This window comes from Eublepharis macularius, chromosome 5 (assembly GCF_028583425.1).
Source record: "Eublepharis macularius isolate TG4126 chromosome 5, MPM_Emac_v1.0, whole genome shotgun sequence".
Lineage (NCBI taxonomy): Eukaryota > Metazoa > Chordata > Lepidosauria > Squamata > Eublepharidae > Eublepharis > Eublepharis macularius.
Window position 1 is genome coordinate 30,713,220 of NC_072794.1, and position 14,968 is coordinate 30,728,187.

At 45.2% G+C, this 14,968-nt stretch overlaps 1 protein-coding gene across 2 annotated transcripts in view; it reads left to right on the top strand.

Annotated features, from left to right (window-relative positions):
- ATF6 (activating transcription factor 6) overlaps positions 1-14,968 on the top strand; it is an 84,540-nt gene that overhangs the window by 59,244 nt on the left and 10,328 nt on the right. For both annotated transcript variants that reach the window (XM_054980924.1, XM_054980925.1), the window contains exon 15: positions 4,555-4,639. In XM_054980924.1, coding sequence (XP_054836899.1) covers positions 4,555-4,639 — 85 coding nt within the window. The remainder of the gene's footprint in view (positions 1-4,554; positions 4,640-14,968) is intronic.

Here is a 14,968-nt window from a genome sequence, read left to right on the forward strand (position 1 = left end):
GATGGAATAGGGCACATCTGAGCCAGCTGAAGGAGACTTGGAGTCTGGACTTGGTCAGTGGTGCAAGGTTTTGTGGGGAGCCAAAGGGCTGTTGGCTTTTAGTCCATGACTGTCAGTCTGTGTCCCTGTAGGAGTGTGCTGATGGAATCAACATCAGCTCAAGATGTCCTTTTGACTTATCACCTACTTTTACTTTATTTAAATATACTTGTGCCCCACTTTTCCACCCGAAAGGATTCAAATCAGTTTACAACAGTAAAGAATACCATATCAGTGAAATAGCAAACAGACAAAATGGCAAACTGTCTTGGAAATTCAGTGGCTGAGTCATCTGAAGACGCAGGCAGTAAATCCCTTTGACTCTTAGGCTCGTCTTTATACCTGCAAAAGGAAGGGCAAAGCAAATGCTCAGCCCAATGTTGCAGCTTTAGGTTTGTACTGGGTGCCTGTTGGGTTGTATATTTTTGTTACAATTATATTTCTTTGTGCTTTTCATTCTGTAAGGTGCTTCAACTTGCCTGTGTGGGATGGGGGGAAGCAGGGCCAGAATATTTAAATGAACTTCCAAGTGAATTTGTGGAAGAAGATGACTTACTAAATTTGACAACCTGCATTATCTATAACTAGTAACAAAGCCCGTTGTGGGAAAAAATACAACAGGCTGTAGAAAGAGGCGGGCAGGCAGGCAGGCATTGCCTCCACCTCCGTGACTGATCCCAGCCAGGTGAAGGTGGGGGGCAGACATTGTCACCTGCTCCAGTCTTGATCTCGGCTGGGTGAAGGGGGCGGGCATTGCCCCCTGCTGTGCACCTGATCCCAGCTGCATGAAAGGAAGGGTGGGCATTGCCACCTGCTCCATGCCTGATCCTGGCCATGTGAAGAGTGAGTAGGCGGGCGGGCATTGCCTCCTGTTCCACGTCTGATCATGGCTGGGTGAGGGGGGAGGCGTTGCTGCCTTCCCCACACCTCATTCCGGTGGATTGAAGGGGGAGTGGGCATTGCCACCTGCTCCACTCCTGATCCCAGCTGGGTGAAGGGGGGAGAGCAGGCATTGTCACCTGTCCTGCTCCTGATCCTGAGTGGATAAAGGGAGTATGGACATTTCTGCCTGCTCTGCACCTGATCCTAACCGGAAGAAGGGGGGGATTGCCTCCTGCTCTGCTCCTGATCCTGGCTGGGTGAAGGCGAGGGGCGGCCATTGCTTCCTGCTCTGCTCCTGATCCCAACTGCGTGAAGGGACAGGCGGGCATTGCCACCTGCTCCGCGCCTGATCCTGGCCGTGTGAAGGGAGGGCTGCTGGGCGAACATTGCCTCCTGCTCCGCACCTGTTTCTGGCCGGGTGAAGGGAGGGAGGGCATTGCCGCCTACCCCACGCCTCATTCTGGTGGGTTGAAGGGGGAGTAGGCATTGCCACCTGCTCTGCTCCTGATCCAGGCTGGCTTATGAGGGATGAGTATTGCCTCCTGCTCCGCGCCTGATTCTGGTCGGGTGAAGGGGGGTGGGCATTGCCATCTGCTCCACACCTGATTCCGGCGATTTGAAGGGGGGCGAACATTGCCACTTGCTCCATTCCTGATCCAGGCTGGCTGATGGGGGGATGGGCAGTCTCTTTGCTCTGCACCTGATCCCAATTGGGTAAAGGGGGGTGGGCATTGCCACCTGCTCCACCCTTGATCCAGACCAGCTGATGGGGGAACGAGTATTGCCTTCTGCTCTGCACTTGATTACGGTGGGTTGAAGGGGGGTGGGCATTGCCACCTGCACCATTCCTGATCCCAGCTGAGTGAAGGGGGGAGCAGGCATTTTCTGCTCTGCACCTGATCCTGGCTGATGGGGCCAGGTAAAGACAGGGGCGGGCATTGCGGGCATCAACTTCGCTCCTGATCCAAGCTGGGTGAAGGCGGGGAGCGGGCGTTGCCACCTGCTCTGCTCCTGTTTCCAGCTAGTTGAAGGCAGGCATTGCCACCTGCTTTGCGCCGGATCCCGGCCTGGGCTTCCTGCTGTGGCGCGCTCTCTGGAAGGACAGGCTGCCTCATCTGGGCTTCCCTCCATAGCAGCGCCTTCGGGAGGTGCACCAGGGTAGGAAGTGCGTTTTCAGGAAAACGGTTTGCCTTTTATATAGTAGGATGTAGATGCTTTAATTTAGTCTGCCTACATGGACAGTCTCAGAGTGCAAGCTGTTCCTGAATTGCACCTCTTCAGACTCTGGTAGAGGAGGGGAGTTGTCACATGACTGGATGCTTCCCCTTATAGAGGGGGGTGGGGGTGGGAGAAGGGTTCTAGCATGCTTTTCTCCTGCCATGCCTAACTGCCTGTGTGCAAGAATTCTTTTAAGTTGACGTGGAGAGCATTCATACACACAACCTGGTCACCAGACTTTGGGAGTGGTACTGTCTTGGAACCTTGCAGAGTGGCAGCAGAACTGTGCCAGGAATAACTAAGAGGCAGAGGGAGAGGAAGGAGCCACAGACTAACACAGATAAAGCAGGAAGATGAGAGGATGGGAGGGCAGGGGCACATCTGTGCAAGAGAGCATCACAGATGTACTTATGTGGTAGCATTGCGTACAAGTGCAGGAGAGAAAATGGAGAGATGCTGTTGAGAACAAGCCTGGGGAAGGAATAGTCAAGGGGAGAGAGAGGGAGATTCTCTGACAGTGTGCTAATTAGTTGCCCGGAGAGTAGGGGGAAAGGCCAGATTCTTTGCCATGACATTTATGCGTTTCGTCTCTTTGTAACATGCACCCAATCAGGGTATCTGTCTCTCAAGGCTGTGGGGGTGACGAACAGGGTTTCACACTCCATGTAAGCAAAGACGCAGAAGGAAAATCTGCCAGCTACCATTAGACGGGTCTTAATTTTATTCCCCCCTCTTCCGTTTTGCCCTTGAACTGCTTTTCAGGTGGAATGGGTGAAATAACGTGGGGAGGGATAAGTGCATTTTTACTTTTTTTCTCCCCACCCCCATGAATACCCACAACCAAACCCCTACATGTCTTTGGTTATGCCTCTAAGTTAGATGATGCCCCGGCACTGTATGAAAGTGCATCCTAGCTGAGGGTTCCTTCTGTATTTTTCTTTATCACAGACTCCTCATCTGTGAACAGCAGCAGATGAAACGAAGGTTGTGCATCTGCGTCTGTCTATAACATGCAAGTGACAGGCTCCGGCAGCCTCCCTTTCTATCCGGACTATGCAGCTGAAGCGAGAGGGGCCTTAAGCTTCCAACCTCCTTTTCACTTTGGTTGATTAAAGCCAGCTCTGCTTTTCTCATTTTAAAGGAAAAAAAAGATGGGTCTTTTAAAATGCTAATAAATGAGCAGAAACCAAATGGAAGTTGAAGGGTTAATCGCCTCTTCCTCCATGCATAGCCCCGTGGCACACTGAAGCAGCATGAGCCTGCTTTTTGCATTTCACCGAGGAGCAGAGGCGTCTTCTCCTCTCTGCTTGCCCTTTTCCCTTTTAAATTCTCCAGTGCGTTGTCCCCATTCTGAATCTTCTCCCTTATTTCTCAATATATCCTTGCCTGTGACCGTCGCTGCTCAGATTTTGCCACCTTCAGTCACCAAAAGGTCTCTCTTGAAACGCTCTGCCTGTTCTCCCTTACTTTCCCTTATGGCAAGACACACACACCCCTGCCCGCCTTCTTGTTCTTTAAGGCCTTTGGCATATCTCCTTAACCTGGTTCTCCAACAGAAATGAAAACAGACTCATTCAATTTTTTGCTTTTCTTGCTCTTTAACACCGTAATAAACTGATGGCCTTATCTCAAACAGTGGTCATGAGTGTCCTGCATTCACAGTAGTCTCTGGCCCCAGATAGATATACCTGATGGCTGAATGGGTTCCTGGTTTGTAATCTGGCCCGTTCTGCTGAGCGCATTTTGCTTGCATCGCTGCCAGATGTCAGCTTTTCCTCCTTTCTGAGGCTGTAAAACTGACTTTGCAGCAGCTTAAAGAAAGACAGGTAGCACCTGAGCCTACACAGAAACAAGGTTTCGCAGAATACAGCCAGAACTTTGTGGTTGCACAGCTGCTAGCTCACATTTGCATTAGGAGGTAGATAGGTAAAAGCCAGAATTTTTGTCATTGAGAGTTCTCTGGCAGACAGATGGACAGTGAACGAACAACTTACAAGAGTCCTGAAGCTCTAAGGAACCCTTAAGGATTTTTAAGAGAAATTTTTGAACATTTTGAACATCCCATCATCATAATAATCATAATCATAATCATAATCATAATCATAATCATAATCATAATCATAATCATAATCATAATCATAATCATAAATATCATCTCAAGTTCTGAACACTGGACTCTATTGCTGCTACAGGCAGAAGTAGACCCATTTAATCTTATTCTTAGCTGTCTCCATTGAGCATCCTGGTACTCCTGTGAACAGCTCTCCTTGTCTTATTGTTGCTGTACTAGAGTTTGAATTCTTATTTGCTGCTAGAATTTAAATGTCAAGTAACAATGAAATGTCTTCCAAGTTGTGAATGCAGTTTACACTTTACTGCTGGTACTAACTTTAATGCATGTTTCAACATTTTCAGGATCACCTATTACTGCCAGCCACGACCCATAATAAGACCAGACGACCCAAGATGTCGATAGTGTTGCCAGCGATAAACATCAGTGGTGAGTGTTAAACAGTGAACGGGTAGGAGAAGAAGCTGTTGTTTTCATAGAGGTCAAATGCATGAATTGCTTATATAGAAATAAAGGTGAATTGTTTAATTTTAAGGTCATGCCCTTTTCTGCTGCTTTGTAGCGAAGGTGTTGAAAGCTTTGTATTCCTGGATCAGACCCATTTAGCAGAATGAGGCCCATTTAACAAGCTTTGCCTGGGCTGTACCACTTCAGGCTCAAGGTGTGAGGATTTGAATGCTTCCTGAGTTAAAACAAGTAGGAAAGGATTTGGCCTTGCTCTTCTCTCTGGCATGTTTTTCTTGCATGCAGAAAAAGGGGCAACTAGAAATAGAGATATTTAAACATGCAAGGCCCCGGAGCTTGGTGGTATAAGCAAGCTTTAACACTTGGTTCTGCTGCGTGTTAAACTACCCCTAAGATAGCTAATACCGTTTTTGGAAAATCACATACAGTATACAACGATGCTTTCACAGATACGTTACTGCACAGTGCTCGTTGTTTGCTTCTGTGCCTCAGTTTGTGTTAATTTCATTGCTCTATACATCATCCTGGATTTTTTTTTTATTACCGACAACCAAGTTTTCATAAATGAATGCTCAAATGTGTCTGTTAAGCTGGCCAGAATTTGTTTTCCAGCCAGGAGCAGTTTCAGCCAGATGAGAGAATAATATTGCAGCTTCCTCACCTATTGAATGGGGATCTTTTCGTCCAGTAATATAGCAATATGGGGCTGATAAATTGCATAATAGAAAGAGAAATATTGATATGGAATCTTGTCACTAGTATTGCCTGTAGAGCCTCTGGAAAATGCTTTCGGTGCCTATGGGGCAGGTGCAGTTTCTTCACAGAGCTGGGGTATTTGCACTGCAGGCATGCGGTTTCGTCTGCAAACGAAATTTTGTTTGTGATAACGATATGGAAATTTGTACATTTCCTTTGGAATTGCTTTTTCTTTCCCTTTGTAACCTAAGGCAGTGTTTCAAAGAAAGTGAGTAGAATGATACCCTTGTTCTATCTGAGAAATGCAAGAAGAGGGGGAGCTGGCAGAGCATTAGCAGCATTTGTTTATCTTAAAATGTTTTAACGTATTTATTTAAAACACTTGTATTCTGCTAGTGTTGTAGTGGTTGAAGTGTTGTGTAGTGGTTGGAGTGGTTAGTTAAGATCTAGGAGAGCTAGGTTCATATCTCCATTCTGCCATGAAGTCATTGGGTAACCTTGAGTCAGTCATGCGCCATCAGCCTGACCTACCCCATAGGGTTGTTGTGTGAAGAAAATGGGGAATGAAGAACCAGGTATGCCATCTTGAGTTCCTTGGGGAAAAGGTGGAATAAAAAGGCACTAGATGATAGGTAGGTTGGGCCTTACAGTGCCTGAAAACATGCAAATAAAACCCTGAATTGAATCATAGTAAGCTCACACCAAATAAAACTGGCAGAGGGAGAGATGAAAAATTGAGCAGATAATAAATCCGCAAAATTGTCCAAACAAGCATCTAGACAATAGCTCAGCAACACGGCATTGAGCATTAATTAACTTCAACCAAAGGCTTTTTGGTGCAGCATTATATTAAACATTTTTTTCCTAACCTTCAGAAGGAAAGAGGCAAAACATCTCTTGCTGAACTTCTAGTGGCATGAGACTTGGGTACAGGGTGCTTTATGGGACTTTCAGGTGTCCTCGTGCTGGAAGAGTCTGTCTTTAGGTAACCCTGCTCCCAAATAATCTCAGACTTTAAAAACACTTTGAATTGGGTCCAGAAGCAAATGAAGAAACAGTGAAGTTGTACTAGGATCCATGTAAATGATCAAAACTGCTTGCCCCCTTGATAAGTGTGCAACCACATTCTGGAGCAGTTGAAGCTTCAGAGAACTTTTTGAGGTAGCCTTCGATACTACTGTGAGCGTGCTTATGATAGTCCAGTCATGTGTCACTGTGTCCGTGTTAGGCTTCTCCAAGAAAGGCCATTCATTGTAGGCATATTGGCCTCAGTGCCATTCCCTGACTGTTCAGGAGGAACTCATCCCGATGCCCGATCCTGAATCAGCCACCTCTCAAGTTCTCGACTGAGGTTCAGTTTGTCCTTTCTCATGCAGCCTGCCACTGGCCCCAAGCGCCAAGGTAGCAAATCCACTGCCTCCTTAGGATTTGATTGGGGAAAGAGAGGTGAAGCTGGGGGTCATTAGCATGCAGCTGGCACTGCACGCCAAATCTTCAGACACTTTTTCTCAGTGATTTCCTGTACGTGGTAAACAACTTAGGAAACAAAATGAGATCTGGCAGATTTCCCACAGGTCAAAGATCACGCGTGGGACGAGCAACGGCCCCCTAGAACAACTTTCCGGCGTTCACCACACAGATGGAACCATTGTAATGTAGTACCTCCTAATGGCCCTTGCCCTCTCTCCAAAACATACGCGCCCAAAACTCTCGCTTATTCCATCCTTTCCTGGGTTGGAAATCTGAGCAAGTTAGTATTTCTAGATAGTTATCTAGCTGGGAATGTGTGCAGCATTTGTTCTGTCTTGTAAGGAAGGTAGATTTATGGTATTTGAATTGCAAGGAACGTGAACAGGAGCCCATTGCAAGGACCAGGTTAAGTGCACCCCTGATCTGAAGATGGATCTGCATTCATGCCTCTGCTGAGGTCCTTAACGTTGTTAAATGTGTCAGGCTGTAGGCTTGGGTTAAGTTTGTCGGATCAGAGTTGTGGAGGGATCCCAGAGTAGGAGCTAGCCCATCTCTTGAGAGACACCAAAGCCATTGGGATTGCTTACAGAAATTTCAACAAGCTAATCTAGGAGACTTGCAGGGCAGTCCTCAACAGAGTTATGCCCTTCTACGTCCTTTGACATGAATGGACTTAGGGGAGTGTAACTCTGCTGAGGAATGGACTGGTAGGTATTCAGCCATTAATGGAGCACTATGGCCAGGCTCTAGAGCATTTGGCATCACTTGAAGGTTCTTTAGGCCATTGCCTTCCGGCCGCTGGTGTATTTTCAGCTATACACCTAAGCTATATACCTGCTTGTGCACGGAATATCCTTGAGGCAAGCCAATTTTTTGTTTGTTTGATAGAGTGTTATGCGTCAGACTTTGAAGTTCTTTTGTGATCATTACACTAACTGCCCCTTGTTCTGCATGACATGAAATTGGTCCACATCTTTCCTTTCATAAAATCCCTGCGGTTGCTTTACCAACCCTCATTGGAAGTCCTCCTTGACTGCTGAATGACTGTATTGTGTGAAGCAGCTGACGGGGAACTCTTCACAGTTGAAGAGGCCCTCTTTCCACAGGTGGCCTGCTGCCTTTGCACTGCTAACTAGACATACGGTTCTGGACACGACTGGCAACTGTGCCGCAGAGATGGCTGTTTTGAATAACCCATTGTTAATAGGACGGTCCTTGTGATTTATGACACGGGTCTTGTATGACGGCAAGCAAGCCTATCTCCCAGAGCTTCTGACAGGAATCTGTTGCCTCACTCAGCCTTAGAGCAAATCTGGATATTAAAATTAGCGTTTAATCCCTCGTCGTGTGGTGGCTATTCAGATTTAATGTGTTTCTCTTTGTGTGGTTATGGGTTAGCAATGACATCCACGGTTACAGGGGCTGGAAGATTCCCATGCATTTCATGTAAATTAATGTGGGCTGGTAACAATATTCTCTTGGCTCATAGGAACACGCTTTTTAGCAGGAGAGTGGGATCGACTTAATGTGGGAATGTGATGGAATATGGCAATGGGATCCCATTGTTCAAAGGGATGAACCATTTGAACCCTATCTAGTTGTCCTTCCTCATGTCCTCTGGGAACACCCCACCTTTCTGTCCTGGATTGCCCAAATATTTCCTCTTTCCATGACATCAATACTTATAAAAAACAAAAATATGGAAATACGTTGATTTGAGAGAAAGCATTTTAATTGGCTGTGTTTATACACAGTAGATCCAGTTGATGAAATTGATTCAAGCATGTATATTTAAGCTCAGCAGTTAAATTTCTTTGTTTAGAATATAGATTGTTTGGGAATGAAACATAGGCCGATTCCAGACGACTAACCTTAAATCGCTCCATGCCGCCCTCTTCCGGATCGCGACGGGGAAAATGCGAAATATCGCGTTTCCTCGCGCGAGTTTTGCGATATTTCGCATTTTCCCCGTCGCGATCCGGAAGAGGGCGGCATGGAGCGATTTAAGGTTAGTCGTCTGGAATCGGCCATAGTCAGCCATTTATCTATACAGCTGGCAGCTTCACTTTATTCCATTTCTCACAGTGTGCATATATATTCTGCTTAAGAATGATTGCATATATGGGGGAGAAAGTGGGTACATCTGCCCAACAAAATTACCAATTCTGAGTCAGCTTAACAAAATTTGTAGTAGGGTCTGAGCTTTCGTGAGTCACAGCTCACTTCTTCATTTCTTCAGATACAGCTGTATTTGAAGAAGTGAGCTGTGACTCATGAAAGCTCATACTCCACCATAAATTTTGATAGTCTTATAGGGTCTACTGGACTCTTGCTCTTTTCAACTGCTACAGACAGACTAACACAGCAACCCATCTTGATCTGAACCCGCTTTGTAATTGTAGCTTCTCCTAAGAGACACTGAACTGCAGCTTTGTGAAGGTCCTGAGAAGATTCTGTGGCAGACTACCAGTTGTCTTTTTGGGTTTCATTAGGTAGTCACACTTGAAGTTTGTAGTGTTTCATCACTTACTCATAGACTTCCTTTCCTTTACATGCAAGACGGAGTCTTCATTCAGATATCCATGCCTGCTGGTTGGATGTCTGCTTTCATTTTCCATCTGCTCTGCACGCCAGTCTCTTTGACACAGAAGTCTCAGGAAGCAGAGCGATGGCCATAACAGATATTTGTCAACTCAGACCTCGTACTTCAAACAGAGGTTTCACCAACCAATCACAAATTGTTAATTCAAGCGCTGCACCAAGCTGTATCTGAATTTAACCTGAGAGGCCTTATTATTATCTTTTAACTGTTCTTCCTGTGTCCAGTTTAAAAAGAATGGTGGTCATTGTGAAAGTGAGCTCATTTATACTGAATTATAAACTTCCCACCTTGCATGGATTCCACTGTCCTCCATTCTCTTTCCTTTCCCAGGCCCTGTTTCAGTGTTTCGGCATATGTGCCATTACAGTCCGTAGCCCATACACAAGTTGTATGACTGAAGATTTGCTCACTTGCTGTACATTTCCCATTAGTTCAGTGAGAGGTGCCTTCTTGACCTGTTGTGTTCCAGGTGGGAGGAAGATCTCTTTGTATGATAGGGATTTTTTGTTTAACTTAGCCTGAGGGACTTTATTCATTGCTGGACTGTTACTGATCAATGGTTTTACTGTCCTGTAGCTGAAATTATCATTGCTACTTTTAAGCTTTGCATTAATCTTGCATTATGTATTTTTAATGCGTGTGTTGTTTTAGAGAATGTTCTTGCGTACGGTGTTTGACTTGGTGCGTTTGATTCAGTTCTGGACTTAGATCGTGCCACAGATTCATTCATCTAGGACAGTTCGCCTCTGTCCCCATAACCTGCAGAGTTGTTGTTGGGACAAAGAAGGTCAAGACTGGAAAGCATTTCTGCCCAGTAAGGGCTGGATGATGGTGATGATATATTGAAGGGACAAACCCCTTATGTGCAGTAGTTCTTTTTTGTAATAGTAAGCAGGCAGAGAAAGCATATTATTTTTTTGTCAGAGCTTGAAAAAAAATCCAGATGTTGAAAAAAATGTATCCCAGATTTCCTGTACAACTGTTGCAGATGTCATGTTTCTCTGAGTGCTTTTCTTCGAAATCATTGTTCTTTTTCCTGCTGCTGGATTTGGGCTCCGGAAACTCACTGTTGTAAAAGAAGATTATGCCATCAAATAATTCAATGTGGTGGCTTTATGAAAACAAGGAGGACTGTATGTTTTGAGGCTTCCTTAGCGTAGGCAGGATGATGTTTCTTCCTCAAAGATGTAGAGCCACCCAGAATTTCCCCCATTGATTTATTACTGGGTTTAGCGTATCTCCATTGAGTGCCGTAATTCCCCAACTGTATGCCACGTGTGAATAAATTAACTAATCTGCCTTTTAGCTTAATATACCCAAAAGATGCTGCCTGGTGTGTCTCTGCATGATTCATTTTTCTGCTCTTGCTGATTTCTTATCCGTCTCTGCTGGGGAGATAATAATTTCATTACATCTCTGCATAGGGGGCTGTTGACTTATTCAGATCCACAGATCACTCGAAATCTTTCTGTGGCAGAGTGGGATTTGAACCTGGGTGTCCTAGACTTTTAACTATGCTGGCTTCTAGTCTTAATGTTTGCTTAGAACAATAATTCATACAGAAACAAAGGGTAGGCTTCTCCATTGCTGAGTGGTTTATACTCTTTTATGCCATGATCCCTTTTAAGGTAAGAGTAAAATAAGCTTCCAATTTTAATTCAGAAAAAAGATGTGCCTCACTTATCAGGAAAGCTCAGCTCTAATAACATCACAAATCCATTCAAGTATACATTAGTACTTTATCGTTATCTAGTTCACGGTATATTCGTGCATGATACAATTGAAGTGGGATACCATTTTCAACTTAACTTTAAAAAGTTACTGTAATGTCACCATTTCCTGCAACCATTTCCGTGAACCAATGCTTGTTTAGGATTCTCAAGATCAAGAGGTTGAGCTGATCTTTGCCAGAGCAACAAAACTGGATGTTAGCAAGACATCTCCTACTTTGCTCAAGCAATGGCCACTCAAGTTGTTTAAAGACAACCCAGAGGTAAATTCTTGAGAGAAAAGGCCGGGCTTCGTTTTTTAAGCCTTTTAAGGTTTTACAAAGCATGTGTGAAGAATTTTTTAAACAACCCATTTTTGAAACAACCCATTAAGCAGAGAGGTGTTATTTTGTCCACAACACCCCTCTTCTTCTGCCCTATTAAAAGTAATGCTATTGGGAGGAAGTGACATTTCAAAATGTGCTTTGGCTGGGGGGGCAGCGGGGGAGAATGAATGGACAAACTCCCAATAGTGAGTGGCAGCTAATTATAGGACGATATATTCAGAAAACTCAACGCAAGTGCAGGCCACACCCCACACGAAAGAGGAAGGAAGAGCTCCCTTCCCCTGCAAAACATTGGAAGTTGCAAATGTCAGATGTTTGTGTTGGAGTGGATTTTTGAAGAGGACTCCAACAATCAACATGTGGGATAAGTTAGCAAAATAAGCTACTGAGTCATAGAACTTCAGTGGACGGAGAGGCACATGCATGTAAAGAGGGAGCATGCAGAAGGACTAGGAGGCCCAGGGCCGCTTGGCAGTGCAGGGAATGGACCCTTCGCTTGCCTCGGCATTGCTTCTTTCTGGTGTGGAGCCTCCTGATTGTTTCCAAATGGCATCCTCTGATCCATGCCACATCTCTTCTGCAGAGGCTGGGCACTCGGTGTCTTCTCTGCCTCTGACCAGGTCCTTCACTTGTCTGCTCATGCATCTCTCCACCAGCCACACTCGCAGCTAAATGAGAGCTGGAATAGACTGGGGCAAATGGCCATGCCTGGAACTTCCAAATGTTCTTTTTGTGTAGCAGGCTTGTGGGAGCCTTGTTCAGATCGGAATTATCTTTTTCCCCATTGGAGAAGGCACACCCTACATCACCTGCATCTTTGTCCCAGTGGGGCCAATAGCCACTTCTGTAGGATCATCCAGTTGGGGAAAGGGATGTGTCAGGGCTTCCAAAATTACAATCCTGATCTGGATAGGGGTCCTGCTTGCTCACTGTTTAAAAGAAAAATACACGGGAGTTCTGGATGCAGACCTTCCAGAATCACATCTGGTTTGGCCCAGAAAATCCACCTTGCTTGTTGCAGTCAACTAGTCAGGGTGAGCCACTGAAGGCCATTTCCTACACTTTCACAGCAACAAATCTAAGATGGTAACCAAATCAGGGGCCCAAAATGCACTTGCCAGCTTACAAAGTGGCATTCCTCCCTCCACACACACCTTGCCCTTACTCCAAGCCTGAAGGAGGTCTGGTGATGCCTTACTCTGGCCTTAGAAAAGATAAGATAGAAGGGAAACATCTCACTGCCTTCCAAGTGTTAGTATGGCAGGGACAGCAAAGGTGGCATTGAGGGCTTGTCTCTGCAGTCATGCTGCACCTTGAAGATCTCTGAAGTGGAGCATGTCTTTGCAATCAAGGCCTTACTTCTTTCTGTTGAAGAAGTGGCACAGTTAGTGCTGAGCGCAGAATTTTGGCCAGCTACCAAGAGCAGCTAATACTTGTGGAGCTTTGTGCAAAAAAAAAAAAAAAAGGAGTCCTACATCAGTTTCAGCTGGAAGCACCTATATGATATGTGTTTTCTGTCTGCAGTTATGTTCACATGTTTCATTTTTAGGTGTACATGAAAAAAAACCCAGGAATGTGTACAGAGGCCATGAATGGAGGGAGCAAGATAGAGAATGGCTTCTTGAGTTCTGTGTGCAATTGTGCCGATGTGATCTTCCGCAGTTCTGTTTTCTCCCCTTATTTGTGTTGGAGAGAAGATGATACGTCACTTAGGAGTGCAGAGGCACATTCTTTCCATGCTGGCAGAGCTGGATTGGCAAGTGCCACTATTGCATATGCCTTTCCCTAATACCCAATGAGGGGTTGAATGCTAGTTAATCTGGTTTGGAGGGGGAGTTGATACCATCCTTTGCTGGCTTTAGAGCTGCAGAATGTGGTGGAAGCTGTGGCTCATTGATGAATTGGCATGCATTGGCATGCAGAAGGTCCCAGAATCCATCCCTGGCACCTCCAATTAAATGGATCAGGCAGTACATGATATGAAAAACCTCTGCCTGAGACCTTAGAGAGCCACTGTCACTCACGGTAGACAGTGCAGACCTTGATGGACTGAGGGTCTGCTTCAGTATCAATCAGCAATATGTGTTAATTGGACTTGAGATATTTCTTAGGCTTGGGCTGATGGGAGGAAGTAGAAGAGATGCGTACAGCTGGACTTTTGCATTGTCTGAGGGAAGATCTGAGAAGGGTGTGTTTGAATAAGAAAAATGGGCGAGGGTGGGTTTGGCAGGGTGGGACTAAAATTTTAAGTTGAGTCCGGTCTCAATGATTCATTTTTAATGTGCATACATTCCAGTGTCTTTGCTCATGCAGACATATTATAGCTTTTTGTTCCCATAGGAAAGAGAACAATCGTTAAGCAGTAGAAGCGGTCTGCGTCTTTTTTGTGTACAACAGTAAACAGAATTTGTTCCACTTGTGAGTTTGAGTTTTGTTTAATCATTTGGACAGGAAATAATGGACAAATGAAATTATAAAAGCAAATGGTGCAGGGAGTTCTCATTCTGCCTCGTTTTTAGGGTCGCCAGCCTCCAGGTGGTAGCTGGAGATCCCCCGAAATTGCAACTGATCTTCAGGCAACAGAGATCAGTTCCCCTGGAGAAAATGGCTGCTTTGAAGGGTGGATTCTATGGTATTATTCCCCACTGACCCTCCCCTCCCTAAACCCCGCCCTCTCCAGGCTCCACCCTCCAAATCTCCAGGAATTTCCCAACCTGGACCTGGCACCCCTACTTGTTTTCCTAGCTTGCCATTTCATGTATTAAGGCAAGAGGGACCCATTTAAAGAAGGAATGGGAGCCTTTTTGGGTTTTTAATGCCCTGGAGGAGCTGGCTTTGGTTCTCAGTTGGGCACAGAAGCAGTGCCTTGTTAGGCCTGTGTGAGACATGCTTTGCGAAGACCGTTGCTTTAAATGCATCTTGTGCCCAAAGGTTTAAAGGTTATATGCATAGGGTTGTTGTATTGCTTGATTTTACCTGGAATTCAGGCATGCCAGCTAGTGCCTGTTTGGCTCCTTAGCTGACCTGCATTCAAAGCAAGCCCGCATGCCTTTTAGATCCAGAGACAGAAGGAAAAATATGCAGTTTTCTGCCTAATTTTATGCAGTAGAAACATGCCAGTTCTTCCTTTCCTTTTTTCTTTCCAATGAAGGAAATCACAGCTGTGATTGTCAAGTATGGCAAGCTATTGGGAATGCAATGCATTGCTTCCCTATTGCTGTCTATTGCTGGATCTCAGCTTCCCTTTGTCAAGGGACTGCAGCAGCAATTGGTAACTCCATCTACGTTTTCTGCTTCTCGGGCTTTATCCAGCTTCTAAAAGTATCTCACGCTCTTCTTGTGAATTTTCAAAGTGTTCCTCGAAAAATCAGCAGTAACAAACAAAACCAGTCTCTGTGTTTTAAAATACATACAGTTTATCAACTTCTTCCCCAGTTTTACATATGTAAGGTAGAGAGCAGCAAAAAAC